Below are 15,203 nucleotides of genomic sequence, written 5' to 3'. Positions count from 1 at the left end.
TCCCAGAGCTCCTCTCTGTTTCTTGCCCTACTTTTAGTCATTGCCCAACCTTTGGCGTCTCATTCATTCAGTAAAGGTTTATCGGGCATTTATTTTGTGCCAGGCACTGTTCTGGGTTTCCCTCAGCACAAACTGAGCTGGCTTAGACATGTGATGGCTGTTGTCCAAAGTGGTAGTCATCCTCACTCCAAAGGAATCGGAGGTGGTGTTAGAAGTGACACCGGATGCGGCCACCCCTGGGGACGGTCTGACCTAGGGTCTCCTCCCAGCTCTCAGAGCAAGGGTTTCTCATTTGTCTAATTTGTGTCAATGGAACCAGGACTGAAATTTGAGGGAAGTCAAAATTGGAGGCTAGAACTCAGAATATAGAATTGCACTAGGTCTGGAAAGAAAGGCTTGGAGTGGCTGGGCCGGTGTATTGTGGGAAAGTAAGTCATGGACAGGGTAAAGAGAGTGAAGGGCGATTGCTGAGGGAGGAGGTGGGATAAGCCACCTGAGGGCAGATGATGCAGACCCTTGAATGCCAGGCCCCAACCCCTGGGATTTTTCCTGAAAGCAGTGGGGAGCCATGGGAGGGATTTGAGCAGGGGAGTGACATAGTTAACTTTGCATTTTAAATAGATGCTCTGACGGGTGTGCTGAAAACAGATGGGAGGAGGAAGAGACTGGAGATGCTAAATTTGGCAGGAACGATGGTCGCCTTAGCCAGGGGAGGTGGCAGAGGAGATGGTGAGAAGTGAGTAGATTCCAGAGATGTGTGGAAGGTAAAACGAACCATTTATTGGGCCCTGTGCTAAGTGCATTACAGTGACTATCTTGTTTAATCAGTGCAACAATCCTCTAAGTACCATTTTAAATTATTTTACCTGTCCAAAGTCATACAGGAACAAATATCAGAGGTGAGATTCAAATTCAAGCAATTGAATGCCAAAACCCATGCTCTTCCCCTGAAAAGGCAATAACTGAAGTACCCATTACATATTCCATATTTGTGTGAATTTGAGTGTGATTGTGTTTGTTTAAAAAACAAAAAAACATAGGTATACATTCAGATGGTTCAAAGTTCAAAAGTACAAAGGGGTGTAAAGTAAAAGTTTCCCTTCTCTCTGGAGGCAACCCGTTGTATCAAATATCTTTTATATAGTTATAGGATGCCGTACTGATAAGTTAGCACAGTGGCTAAGAGTAACAGGTGCTGGAGCCAAACTTCCTGGGTTCAAATCCTAGTTCCACCACTTATCACCTGTTCAAATCTTAGTTCTACCACCTACCAACTGTGTGACCTTCAGCTCTCTGCACCTTAGTTTAGTCAGCTATAAAATGAGGATAGTAGTAGTACCTGACTCATAGGGCTGTTGTGAGGATTGATTGATTGATTTGAGTGATGGCTGCATTGGGTCTCCGTTGCTGCACGTGGGCTTTCTCTAGTTGCAGAGAGCGGGGGCTACTCTTCATTGTAGTGCACAGGCTTTTCATTGTGGTGCCTTCTCTTGTTGAGGAGCACAGGCTCTAGGCGCACAGGCTTCAGTAGTTGTGGCACATGGGCTCAGTAGTTGTGGCTCATGGGCTTACTTGCTCTGTGGCATGTGGGATCTTCCCAGACCAGGGGTCGAACCCGTGTCCTCTGCTTTGGCAGGTGGATTCTTAACCACTCTGCCACCAGGGAAGTCCCTGTTGTGAGGATTTAAATGAGTGATATATGGGAAGCTCACAGAACAGCCACAATTTAAAATGTTAGCTGTTCTCTCTATAATTGATATAATGCTTCCCTTCTATTTGTACACAATTCCCACATAATTTGGCATCTTGCATTTCTTACTTAACTAAGTATCTTGGCTATCATTACACAGCTCCATATTATGCGTAATGACAGCTACATAGTACTCCATTTTGCGGCTCTACCTGAGTTTTTTTAAACAGGCCACCAGTAATGAGCATTTGGGGAGTGTCCACACTTTACAAACAGTGCTGCAGTGTATTATCTTATACATACTTCTTTTAGCACATGTTTGAATCTCTCTGTAAGACAAATTCCTAGAAATGTAAACGCTGAGCCACATATATGGACTTATTAGTTTGCTACATTTTGCCAAATTACCCTCTACAGAAGTTATACCAATTTAACTTCCACTGGCAATGTATGATAATACTTGTTTCTGGCCAACTGCTAATACTGAGCATTATCAAACTTCTTTATATTCACCACCCTCAAAGATGAAAAACAGTGTCTTAGTAGCTTTTATAGGCATTCCTTTTAGTATGAGTGAGGTTGAGCATCTTAAATTCCAGCTGTATTTATCCATTGGATTTTGCCACATGGCAATTGCCATTGACCTTGGTGGGCTTAGTTTTAGTAGCATGAAGGAGGCATAGTCCAATTAAGAGAGGACTAAGGAATAAACAGGATGTAAAAAGTTGAGAGTTGGAGTAGGCAACACTTTGACTAAGGAAGAGCGAAATACGGGAAATGGTTGGAGGGGGAGGGTTGTGTTTTTTTAAGTGCTTAAAATGCAGATGAGAAGAAACCCTCAAGACCCTGAACCATGTTTAAATTGCAGGGACTTTGGGCACTGCCAATAACTAGCTGGGCGACCTTGTGTAAGTCGCTTAACCTCTCTGGGGACTAATTTTCCTCACCAGTAAAAATGGGGCGAATAGTCCCTACCACGTAGGGATGTTCTAAGGCTTAAATAAGTGAACACATTCAACAGTTCAGCAAACGGCCTGGCAAATTGTCCTACTGTAGGACCCAACGGCCCACCTCCCCAGATCTCTAGCTGTGTTTTCAGAGATAACGACCTTCTGAAAGCATTTTCACGGTTCCAGCCTCTGCAGCCTCTGGACTGGAATGGCTGCCTGCGAGGTTTAGACACGGCCGCTGTGCGCAGGCGCGCGCGGCGAGCGAGGCGGGGGCGCGAGGGGCGGAGCTGCGGCCCCCTGGGCTGTTCCGACGATCGCGCACCGCCCCCTCCGCGCCCAGCGCCCGCCCTTGCTAGCAGGCGCCTCCCGCCCCCCGCATTGCTGATGCTGCTGCTGGCCGACATGGACGTGGTGAATCAGGTACGCGTTCCAGCACCGCGGACAGAGCCCGCCGCTGGCCGGCCTCCTCGCCGGGGTCGCTGCGAATCCGCCGACTCTAAGAGGTGGTGGCCAGAATCCTAGCAGCGGACACCCGGTCCCCGGCGCTGGGGCTGGGGTCTGCGGCAGGCGAGGGGAGGAAAGGGGAGGTGGAGAAAAGAAGGAGTGCGCCCTTTGCCGCAGCGAGGGCCGTCCTCACTGCCGCAGCGGGGGCCGCCAGAAGCCAGTTCCTTACGGGCGACCGGGAAGGAAGAAGGGGTCTTGGAGCCAGGGTATGGGCAAGGAGGGAGGGGAGGGGAGAGTAGAAGGAAGATGGGGGGTGCTGAAGATGAGCTAGGAAATAGAGCGACAGAAGGCGTGGGGGCGGGGGTGAAGGGGAGGGCTGACACCTGCCCCTTCCAAACAGAGATGGTACCCTGATAGACGACCACCTCTTCCCCCAGAGCAGACCAAGGGGGACGATCAGTTTCGCTTCTCCCAAACCCCTAGTCCCCCTTCCCCCAGCACATATGCAGTGAAGCCATGTCCTAGCCCTCCTCCACCTTAATCAAATCAGTCCAGACCCTCTCTGCCATCGAACTCTTCTTCACCACCTCAGAACCTCGCCCATCTCTAACCAGGACTAACCCCTCCCCATCCTCATCACCTCAGACACCCCACCACCGTCATCTGACTCACCTTTACCGCTGCAGATCCCTCCCCCACCCTAGCAAACCCGACTCCCTCCCTGTTATGACTCACCTTCACCATCCAAGACCCCTTCCCCCACCCTAATGAACCCCAACTCCTTCCTCACTCTCTCCACCCGATCCCCTTCACCATCTGACTCACCTTTACCTTTTCAGACCTTCTCCCCTTCCCTAACTAGTCCTGACTCCATCCCCATCTTACGCACCCCTGACGCCCTCTGCCATCTATCTCACCATCTCCCCAGACGTCCCCACCAGCCCTGAACCCCGGGGACCTTCTCTCAGAGACCCTGAGCTCACACCTTCCCCAAAGTGTCACTTTCTCCTTTTCACCGCCTCTCCAAACATCACTCCCTCCCAGAGATCACATGCCTTATCCCCAGGGGTCATTGCCTGGTGGCCTTGTCCCCCACCTCCCTCTCCATCCCCAACAACCCCACCCCTCCCCACCGTTTCTCTCCTCAGCTGGTGGCCGGGGGTCAGTTCCGGGTGGTCAAGGAGCCCCTCGGCTTTGTGAAGGTGCTGCAATGGGTGAGTGTGGTCTGGGCTGTGGGGAGAAAGAGGGAGGTAGTGGGGTCTGGAAGAGCAGGGATGGAGTAGGGATAAGGAGGGAGGGATGGATGGGTGGGGGGGGGCAGAAGGGGGTGGGGGAATTGGGCTCCTGGGTGAAGTCCCAGGGGGTTGGGGCCAGAGAACAGATGGGCTGTGATGTGACGCCACATAAGGCCAAGGGTACCCCCATTCTCAAGTGGAAGATTGCGACGTCCTACTTCCTCTCCTGAGGTGAGAGAGGGGCAGGGGAGGTGGAGACTGAAGCTGGTTGCTGCAGGGAGAGACGAAAAGCCAGAGAAACCCAGAGACAGTGAAGGAGACAGAGAGAATGGGAGATTGGGAATGATGGAGACAGAGATGGAAATACCAGGAAAAAAGTGATATGGAGATGGGAGAGAAACAAACAGAAAGAGACAAAGAAAAGGGAGACAGAGAAAGATGCACAGAGAACAGAGATGCAAAGAGAAACAGACACAGGAAGAGAGGAAGAGAAATGCGGTGGGGGAGAGAAAGAGACAGAGGGAGAAGAAGAGACCCTCCGGGAAAAGAGAAAAGGAGAAACCGATAAACAGAAGGAGAGGCAGGAGGGAGACAGAGAGAGCACCATAGAGATAATGTCAGAGACAGAGCAGGGAGATAGAAACAGACACACCAAGAAACAGAAAGACACACACACACACACACAAACATTCAGAGAGAGAGAGAGAAGAGGCAGAAAGAGACACACATAGATACTAGAGAGGCAGAGAGAGAAACAGAGATACAGAGAGACAGAGACATCTGAGAAAGACAAAGACATATTGAGAAACAGAGACAGAGAGATACCGAGGGAAACAGACACAGAGAACAACAGAGACAGGCAGAATACAGAGAGAGACAAAGACAGAGACAGAAATAGACTGAGACAGAATAAGGGGAATCAGAGCATTATTGAGAGGTAGAAACCAAGAGAGACACTGGGAGAAAGACTGGAAGAGATAGCCACACCCCTCTAATCAGCTTGTCCTTGGGCCTCACTGAGCCCTGATTAGGGGGTGGGGGTGGGGACCAGTCCATCTGCTGCTGCCTATGCTGGGCCCCATCTGTCCAGAGGAGGGCAGCCCCATCCCACGTGCACACAGGCTCACCGTGGCCATCCCCATCCCTGCTGCCCAAGGTCTTTGCCATCTTCGCCTTTGCCACATGCGGCAGTTACAGTGGGGAGCTCCAGCTGAGTGTGGACTGTGCCAACAAGACCAAGAGTGACCTCAACATCGAGGTCGAATTCGAGTACCCCTTCAGGTGTGCCCCCACACTAGCCCACCCCTGGGATCCTGACAGACCTGGGATGGGGGTGGGGGGTGGGACCGGCCAACACCTCCTCCCCAGCGGCTCCTGCCCAGCCCCAACCTCGGGAGACCACACCCACTCAGATCACTGCGCATGCACTGAGCACCTACCTTGTGCCTGGCACTCCTCTGGACATCTAGGACACGTGGTGACCAAGACAGGCATAGGCTGTTGCCCTCTGGCTGTGTTCTAGTGAAGAGGAGGGGCAGGAGACTGGCAATAAACAAGATTCAAAATTTTATATATATATATATATATATATATATATATATATATATATATGCACACATATATATATCCTTAAGGCAGTAGGTGCTCAATTAATGTTAGCCAATATTATTATTTAATTCCCATTCGTTCATCCCATACACAGTTTTTCAGAACCTATTGTATGTCAGGTACTGCTGAAAGTGCTGGGGATATAACAGTGAACAAAACAGACCAAGCTCCCTACCCTCATGGAGCCAACATTATAACAAATAAACAAATGACTAAAGAGGATAATTGCAGATTGGGAGAAATCCAAGGAGGGCATCTTCATGCAGGGGTTTATGATAAAGAATAATGAGGGGGTGCTGCTTAGCCATGGGGAAGGATTAAGCCAAATTAAACAGTTCTGAGAGTTATTGAGCTCATACCGTGTGCCGGGTGCTAGGTACACAAGAGTGAGCACAAGCAGGCAAGGTTGCTGCACTCATGGGGAGGCTTACCTCCTAGGAATGGGAAGACAGAGACCCACAGACACAATTTCAATAGAGGCTCCTGAGGCTCCTCCACTACTAGGACAAATCACATAACTGCTCTGGGTCTCCATTTCTTCATCTGTGAAAGGGGATAATAATACCCACCTTACAGGGTTATGATAAATATTAAATGAATTAATACTTGTAAAATGCTTCGCACGGTGCCAGGCACACAAGAAGCGCTCCATAAGTGTTTGTTAAAATAAGGAAAATAAATAAGTTTAAAGGACTCAGGAAAGAGATCAGGAATTGAGTTGGAAATTAGGGATTTTTGAGCACTAAGGGTAAATGTAGGCTCAGGGGATCACCCAGGGTGAGAGGCAAGACTGAAGAGAAGATAGGCCAGCGCAGGGCCTGAGCAATAATCAAAAGAAAAGGGGGAAAAAACAAAAAAAGAAAAAAAAAAGAAAAGGGGGCACCAGGGAGGCGTGGTCTGAGAGGCTGGGGAAGGGGGGGATGACAACCAGGGATCCACCAGTTCACAGAAACCAAGAGAGTTTGGGGAAGGAGTGGGAGCTGCAGCATGGGATACTGCTGAGAGCAGGCCCTTTGGGGATCTAGAAGACCAGAAAAATCTGTGGACATCCCAACTCCTCCCATGTCTAGGACCTCGGGTGCTGAGGATCTGCCCTTCACCCCCAAGCCTCCCAGGGGAAAAAAATCTTTGCCCTGTGTCCCCCTGACCAACCCTGCCACTGCCCCAATAATCCCCCCCAAAGACCCCTCATTCCCCCTAGAAACCCAGAAACTTAAACCCAGCTCCAACTCCTAGCTCCATCATTTAGCAGCCATGCAGCCCTGTGCAAGTAACTTAGCCTTGCAGAGCTTCGGTTTGTTCATCTGTAAAACAGGTATAATAATGCCTGCTTTAGAGAATTGTGGGGGAGGGTCATTAAGTGAAGAAATTATGTAAAATTATGTAAAATGGAGGTGATCAATAAGTGTAAGCCCTTCCCTTAGGGCCTTTGCTATACAAGGGCACTGGCACCATTTGGATCCTGCCCCCCAACCTGAGGCCAGAGCTCTGGGACTTCACCCTGCTCTTTCTCTCCACGCACGTTCCTCCTTATGACCCCTCTTCCATCACACCATAGGAAAGGCCTTAGCCTCACATGCCTTCCCAGTCTACAGCTCCCCCCCACCCCCGCCCACACCTCACATACACGAATCCTGTTCCAGCATCCCTTCTACCCTCCTGTCTTTCTGTCTGTCTCCTCCTATTTTATAGTCCCTGGGCTCTCCTCTGCTATGTACACATTTGTTTTTCTCTTGGGGACCTGAAGTGAGGTGGGGAGAAGAGTCAACATGACGTAAGGGGAAAAACACAAGGTTCAGATTCCAACTCTGTCATTCCTATACAAGCTGTGTGACTTTAGGCAAGTTAATGCGTTTCTCGGAGCCTCTGTTTCTGCCTCCATATACTTCATTTAATAAACATTTATTGAGCGCCTACTATGTGGCAGCACTGTTCCAGGCCTTAAGGGTACAACACTGAACAAAACAAAGGAAAAAGCCCTGCCCTCTTGTAGTTACAAGAAAAAACAAGGAAAAAAGTAAAATACATGGTATGTCAGCTGGGGTATCACAGCTACAGAGAAAATGGAGCAAAGAAGGGGGCTAAGGAGTGCTGGGAGGGAATGGTTAGATTTAATTAAATAGATCAGGGAAGACCTCACTGAGAAGGTGACCAGTGGGGCAAAGCTTGAAGGAGAAGAGCATTCCAGTGCAAAAATCCTAGGGTGGGAGGGTGCCTGGTATGTTCTATGAATAACCAAGGGGCCAAAGTACCTAGGTTGGAGTGAGGGCTGAGTAATACCTATTTCACCAGCATGCTCTCAGCAATCAATGAAATGTGACTGGTACACAGTAGGTGCTCATGAATGGTTATTTCCTCCTCTTCCTGGGACCTTGTCAGAATCTGGGGGACACCCATGACTGGGCAGGGGGGAGGGGAGGGAGTTCTTAGGGCCTGGGCCACACCTGCCCACCTCTCTCCACAGGCTGTACCAAGTGTACTTTGAGGCACCCACCTGCCAAGGGGACCCTAAAAATATCTTCCTCGTGGGGGACTACTCCTCATCGGCTGAATTCTTTGTCACCGTGGCCGTATTTGCCTTCCTCTACTCCATGGGGGCTCTGGCTACCTACATCTTCCTGCAGAACAAGTACCGAGAGAACAACAAAGGGCCCATGCTGGTGAGTTCCCACAGCCATTCGTATGCATACAGGGGCCAGGGGACATGGAGCCTTAGGGACACAGCCATGTTCAGAGGCCACGTCAAATCCCAGACAGGCCCACATGCAAGCGGCCCTGATAACAGCCGCACACATTACTGCTGCTGCTGCTATGAGCATCAGAGACACCGAATCAGAGTGACAGGGACACACCCACAGCCCACACAGAATCCCAGACACCTGGAAACTTGCCACCTCTCACAAAACCCTACAGTCTAGATGAAAGAAAGCAGCACACAGAGGTTCATTGTGACAATCATGCTTGTCATCACACCACACAGACACACTGATTCCTACACAGCTGTACTCATACACCCTCATCCCAGACACAAAATGACACAAATTCCCACATTCAGATAAAAGTGGAAAGACACACTACTTTCCACAGACTTGGCAACCATCTCACAGAATCACACACACACACACACACACACACACACACACACACACACACCACATACCACAGTCACACTCCCACACCCTCTGTCACATACACATACATGCACAGACAAGCCCAAGCTAGGAGGGCCACCTTCAAGTGAGTGTTGGGGGCTTCAAGAGCTGGAAAGGCAGGGGAGAGACAAGCCTCTTCTGGGAGACGCCCCTCCCAAGAAAGCCTGTGATCTGAGGAGGCCCCACAGCCCAGCATGAAGCAGCCCACTCATGGTGCCATCTCCCTCCCCCCTGCCCGGCCTAGGACTTTCTGGCCACGGCAGTGTTCGCCTTCATGTGGCTGGTTAGCTCGTCGGCCTGGGCCAAGGGGCTGTCAGATGTGAAGATGGCCACGGACCCAGAGAACATTATCAAGGGGATGCCTGTCTGCCACCAGACGGGGAATACATGCAAGGAGCTGAGGGACCCTGTGACCTCTGGCCTCAACACCTCGGTGGTAAGCCCTGGGAAGCTGGCTGGGCCAGCTGGGGAGGGTGGCTGGGAAACTTAGTCTGGCATGGGGAGTGGTGGAGAGAGAGAATGAGAGGAGAATTCAGAGGAAATCCAAGAGGGCTCCCTGGAGGAGGCATGCCAACAACAGAGCCTTGTAGGATGAGATAGCAATTGTAACCACTGTGACACCACAGACTGTCCCCAAAAGGGGAACGTGAGATCTTCTGTCCAGTTAGGTTTGGGAGACCTGGATCACAGGCTCAGCCTAGTCATGTAGAATCTCTGGCAACTCAGTAAGTACCCTCTTGGGACCTGTTTCCTTATATGCAAAATGAAAGAATAACTTGAAATGTTTCCCGTATGGACGCCCCCTACTGGCCAGAGTCAGACTGAGCTCAAATCCGAGCTCTGCCACTTGCAAGCTCTAGGACCTGAAACTAGTTACTCAGCTTCTCAGGCCTCAGTTTGAGCATATAAATTGAAAATAAGAGGTCCTGCTCCAAAGTTAAGTAGTGAACTAATAACATACAAAGTGCTTAGAAAAGGGCCTGGCACATGGTAAGTCGTATACAAGTGTTACAGATCCTCAGATTCCAACTCTTTTTTTGTCAATTGCTGGCTACGACAGATCTAAGATCTAAGCCACTAAGCCTCTGTGCACCTCAGTTTCCTCAGCTGTAAAGTGGAAATATTACTTTCCGTCCCCAAATTGAATTACATTGTATATATTTATACAAATGTATATATTTGTTTTAATATAAAAGCGTATATTTATATACTTTATACATGGGTATTTATACATATATTTGTATATACATATGTATGTGTATATATGCATCCATTAGCGGTATATCTACGTATTTAATAAAAATTTATGCTTAGCATTTTACTATATATTACAAAATTAGGTTTACTATATTTTGTACATGTATAAACGTGTACATATGCAAATACATAAACACATATATGCAATATTGATATATCTCAACATCCCCGGGAATCTGAATTCTAACACGCCCCACGCCCCCCTCCCCACCAAGGTGATTTTTGTGCACATTGACATTCATACGCTGGGACTCGGAGGGTCAGGGTCTCGGAAACCACCACTATCCCGGGGCCCGCGAATCCAAGCCCAACGCAAGCGGCCTCGATGTTCCCCGGGGCCGCCAGGGCAATGGGCGCAGGACAACAGCCGAGCTTTGTCTCCCCGCAGGTGTTTGGCTTCCTGAACCTGGTGCTCTGGGTCGGCAACCTGTGGTTCGTGTTCAAGGAGACAGGCTGGGCCGCCCCATTCCTGCGCGCTCCTCCCGGCGCCCCCGAGAAGCAACCGGCGCCCGGGGATGCCTATGGCGAGGCAGGCTACGGGCAGGGCCCCGGCGGGTACGGGCCCCAGGACTCCTACGGGCCCCAGGGCGGCTATCAGCCTGACTACGGGCAGCCCGCCGGTGGCGGTGGCGGTGGCTACGGGCCTCAGGGCGACTACGGGCAGCAAGGCTATGGCCCTCAGGGTGCGCCCACCTCCTTCTCCAATCAGATGTAGTCTGGTGAGTGACAGACAGGCGGGGCGGCCAAGGAGGGTTCATGATCCTTTCATGGGCGGGTTAGTGAACCAATAAGAGTAGGACACTGGCCGGACAGGTAAGGATGGGAATTTGAAGGAGCCAATAGAGAGGCGGAGCTACGTGCTAGGGGCGAAAAACTAGCCAATGGTGGAGAGCAGAAGAGTGGTGTTTGAAAATAGGCAGAATGAAAAGCCAATGGGAGAGAGGTAGAAGTGCTGCTCTGAGGGAAGGGAGGGGAGAGAGAAGTGGGCAGAGCAACCAATGAAAGGAGGGAATAACAGGAGGACTTGCGTAGTGGGAAATCCGCTGGGCACAGGAGCCATGGAGGGAAGAAGAGGTGGGTCTTATCCAATACGTTATGATAAGGCCAATAGATGATGAGGGTAAACGGGCTTGGATCATGAAGGTCAGACAAGATCACTAATCCGAAGGAGGTGACAGATCCGCCACCTCTCCGCAACCCTGGAGGCGAGGGAGGTAGTGTGGAATTTCAAAGAAGAAAAGGGCCCGGGCGGAGCGGGGCGGGGTGGGGTGGGGGGGGGCGCATTGGAAAGTCTTGCCGGCCTTCTTGTTGGGCCTCAAAAGAGAAGCGAGATTTCCCTCAAATGTGAGGGGGGAAGACGGGGAGTAGAGGCAGGCTGATGGCGTTAGAGGGGAAAGGCAAGGAGGTGGCAACACATGGGTGGAGGTAGCTTCTGGCACTTGGCCAGGATGGAAAGGGCAGGGAGGAGTTTATCAGGCATCCCATATCTAATTCACTAAAAATTCCTGTTGGCTCTACCTTCAAAATATATCCATAATCTTCCCACTGTCCCCCTGGACCTCTTCACTGGTTTCCACCCCCATTCCCATTATATTCTGCTCATGGCGTGGGAAACGATCCTGTTAAATCCTAAATCACTCCACGACCCTCCTATGCTCAGAGCTCAGAGCTCTACCGGGGCTCCCATCTCACTCAGATTAAAAGCCAAAGCCAAAACTATGACCCACGAGGCCCTACACAATCTAGCCCCACCCTTCACTCCTCTGACCTCTCACCTCCAACCACTCCCCCGCACTCTGTTCCAGCCACACTGGCCACATCAATGTACCAGGCACAGTGCAACTTCACAGTCTTGGTACTTGCTTTCCCCCTGGAGTTTCACACCCACACACACTGATAACCTTACCTGGCCAACTCCTTACAAGTCCCTTTTCTTACCTCTCCCTGTGCTTTTCTTTATCACAGTCTGTAATTATTAGTTTATATGTTTATTGACTGTCTCTTCTACTAGACTAGGGGATGTGACCATGACTAATTTATGCTATAGACACATCACCTAGAGCACTACTAATGGTAAGAAACATTTATTGAGGAAATAAAAGAAACAACACAGCATGAGACATTTTACTATCATTTTACTCTTCTTCTCTGCTTAAAATCTCCAGTTGATTTATACCTTATCCAGAGTCAAAGCTGAAGTCCTCACAACCTTGTCTACAAGCTCCTATGTGACCCCATTACCTACCTCTCGGACATCACCTCCTACCATTCTCACTTGCTCACTCCACTGAAGCCCCACTGATCTCCTTGCTGTTCCTCAAACACACTAGATGTGGTCCCACCCCAGGGCCTTTGCACTGACTGCGCTCCCTACCCGGAATGCTCTTCCCTCCAGTTATCTGCGTGGCTCATTCCCTCACCTCCTTAAGTCTTTATTCCAATGTCACTTCTTCAATGAGGTCTTCTCTGACTACCTACTTACTACAGCAACCTTTCTTCCCCTACTGTCACTCCTAATCCCCCTCGCCCCAGTCTACTTTTTGTTTTTCCATTTCACTTATTATCACCTTATGTCATACTAGATAACTTATTTATACATCATGGTAATTGTTTAAGTCTTTCTCCCTTGCTACAATGTAAGCTCCACAAAGATAAGGATCTTTGCTCTGCTCAATATAGTTTACCACCAATGAGGAGTACAGTACCTGTTAACAGACTTTTTTGGATTGGGAGGGGAAACCATACTTTCTTTGGTACCTAATCTAGTGAAGGCAAGGTATATCTTCCCAGCAGGGGCAGCTGGGATGAAGCTGACCCCAAGACTATAAGTGAAGGAAGAAGGAAGGAAGAAAGATCATGGCAGGTAGTGGGTGAAGCCAGGGCAGAGGCATAGCAGCCCAGCCCTTCCCTAAAGGCACCACCTGTGTCTGGACCCCCTCTCCTTTTGTATCTTTTGTCTCCACAGGTCAGTGCAGCCCGGGAGGACCCCGTTGGTAGGCAAGAGCTCAGGAGAAGGACTGCTCCCCGTTCCCATCCCTACACCCCAGGTCTCCACCCCTCAAACCAGGAGACCCTTAACTGTCTTTGCTGTTTATATATATATATATATATTATATATAAATATCTATTTATCTGTCTGAGCCCTGCCCGCACTCCACTCCCCTTATGCATTAGGGACCCGATCTTGCATGGGCCCCTCTCTTACCCCTACCCCTTCCCCTTCATCCTTTGGCCCCTCTCTGTTCCCTGGCCCTGTGCCCTGAGGTTGGGGGGCTCTGTAAGAGGGACAGGGAGGAGACAGAAGGCTGTGTGGGGAGGGTGGGTGTGAGTTCAGGCTCTCCCCTCTCTCCCTCCCCTCCTCCCAACTCGGGCCTTGATTCCTCTAGCAATGCCTGAACAGGGGCCATTAGGGAAAATGCAACTCTGAAGAGAGGAGAAAGGCAGAGGCTGGGGGAGCTTGGGACCCAAGGTGGTCTTGGAGAGGACCTCTAGAATGAACAGGGCTAGTAAGCAGAGGGGTTGGGTTCCAGACATACTGGATCTGGAGTCTGAAGAAGAAGGGTGCCCTACAGCATTCTAGAATGGGGCTTAGAAGGAAGCTGAAGGTGTGGTCCTAGAAGGGGTGGAGCTTTGGGTGAGGCAGCGGGTGGGCCCACAGTGGGCAGGGGTTGGAGTAGGACAGGGTTCTACGGAAGGAGTGTGACTTGGGACCTGGACACTTGGTTTGGAAAAACGCTAAGGGCGTGGTTCTAGAAGGGGTGGGGCTTGAAGCAGGCTGTGGGTGAGGCCCCAGAGTGGGCGGGCCTTGGATTGGGACCAGAATCTATGGAAGGGGTGTGGCTTTGAACACTCCGAGAGACAGAGTTTGATTCTAAAGGGGGCCGACCTTGGGCAAGGCAAGAAGTGGAGTTCAGGAATGGGCCAAACTTGGAGTGAGGTCGTGGTCCATGTTCTAGACAGTTCAGGACTTAGAGTGGGGCGTGCATGGTGGTTTCTGAAGGAGCAGCCCCGGCCCCGCAAAGGAGCAGTGAAGAAAATGTGTTTTAAAGTGGTTGGGCTTGGCAGTGGGGAGGGCGAGGTGAGAGGCTTGGTTAGGAGCTGAGGGATGGGTTTCGTTAGGGGTAGGGGGGAATATCCTTGGCCAAGGCTGGGGACTGAGGAGGCCTGGGAAGAGCTGAGAGATAAGACTTGGAGGGTAAGGGGTGGGATCCAGAGAGAGGCACCCCCCACACCCTTGCCTACCCCGAGATGGGACAGCTAGGCAATCAGAGGACAGAGCCAAAGGGTCTGTGGGGCCGACCTACCCTTCTCCACCCCCCCCCCGGCCTCCTCCCTCCCTCCACATCCCCATCCGTCCCGGAGTGGTTGGAGGCCCGGTCTGGAGCCCCTATCCTGCACCCTCTGCTGTGTCTGTGACGTCGGTAGTGCCTGTGCTTGTGTGTTGCCATTTTGTCTGGCTGTGGCCCCTCCCCCTCCTCTCCAGACCCCCACCCTTTCCCATGCCCTTCGGTATTGTTTGAAGACTCCATCCCCGAGAAGGAAAAAATATGATTAATTCTTCTCCCCTAAATAAACTCCTCAACCACCTAGTCCACACGGCTCTTACTTCTCAGTGTGTCTTTTTGGAGGGGGGAGAGAAAGATGGGGAAGAGGAGGCGAGAGGAAGCTCCGCCTCTGACCTGCTGGACACCGTTCGAGTCACCCCACCATTTTCGGCCCCTCCAACAGTGTTTTGCCGAGCCCTATCCTCTGTGAAGCCTCTCGCCTGCCGATCATTCTAAGTCACTCTCTGAGTAGCCCTGACAACTGCCCCACTACTGGCTACCGAATGCCCAGTCTTTCTAGGGTTCGGTTCTAATTCTGGTCC

General features: G+C 50.8%; 1 protein-coding gene across 1 annotated transcript; it reads left to right on the top strand.

The window, feature by feature from the left end:
* Positions 1-3,024: 3,024 nt before the first annotated feature.
* SYP (synaptophysin) lies at positions 3,025-13,402 on the top strand (the record flags this gene model as incomplete). The annotated part of the gene is made up of 7 exons (XM_082864710.1): positions 3,025-3,060; positions 4,233-4,298; positions 5,476-5,600; positions 8,392-8,587; positions 9,324-9,515; positions 10,725-11,055; positions 13,302-13,402. 6 exons carry the CDS (start codon positions 3,025-3,027, stop codon positions 11,049-11,051), a joined length of 942 nt encoding a protein of 313 aa, XP_082720836.1. The 3' UTR covers positions 11,052-11,055; positions 13,302-13,402.
* Between the last annotated feature and the right edge of the window lie 1,801 nt (positions 13,403-15,203).

This window comes from Leucopleurus acutus, assembly GCF_964270905.1.
Source record: "Leucopleurus acutus genome assembly, chromosome: X".
NCBI classification, from domain to species: domain Eukaryota; kingdom Metazoa; phylum Chordata; class Mammalia; order Artiodactyla; family Delphinidae; genus Leucopleurus; species Leucopleurus acutus.
Note: the sequence above shows the minus strand (reverse complement) of the source record. Positions and strands in the feature narration are given on the sequence as shown.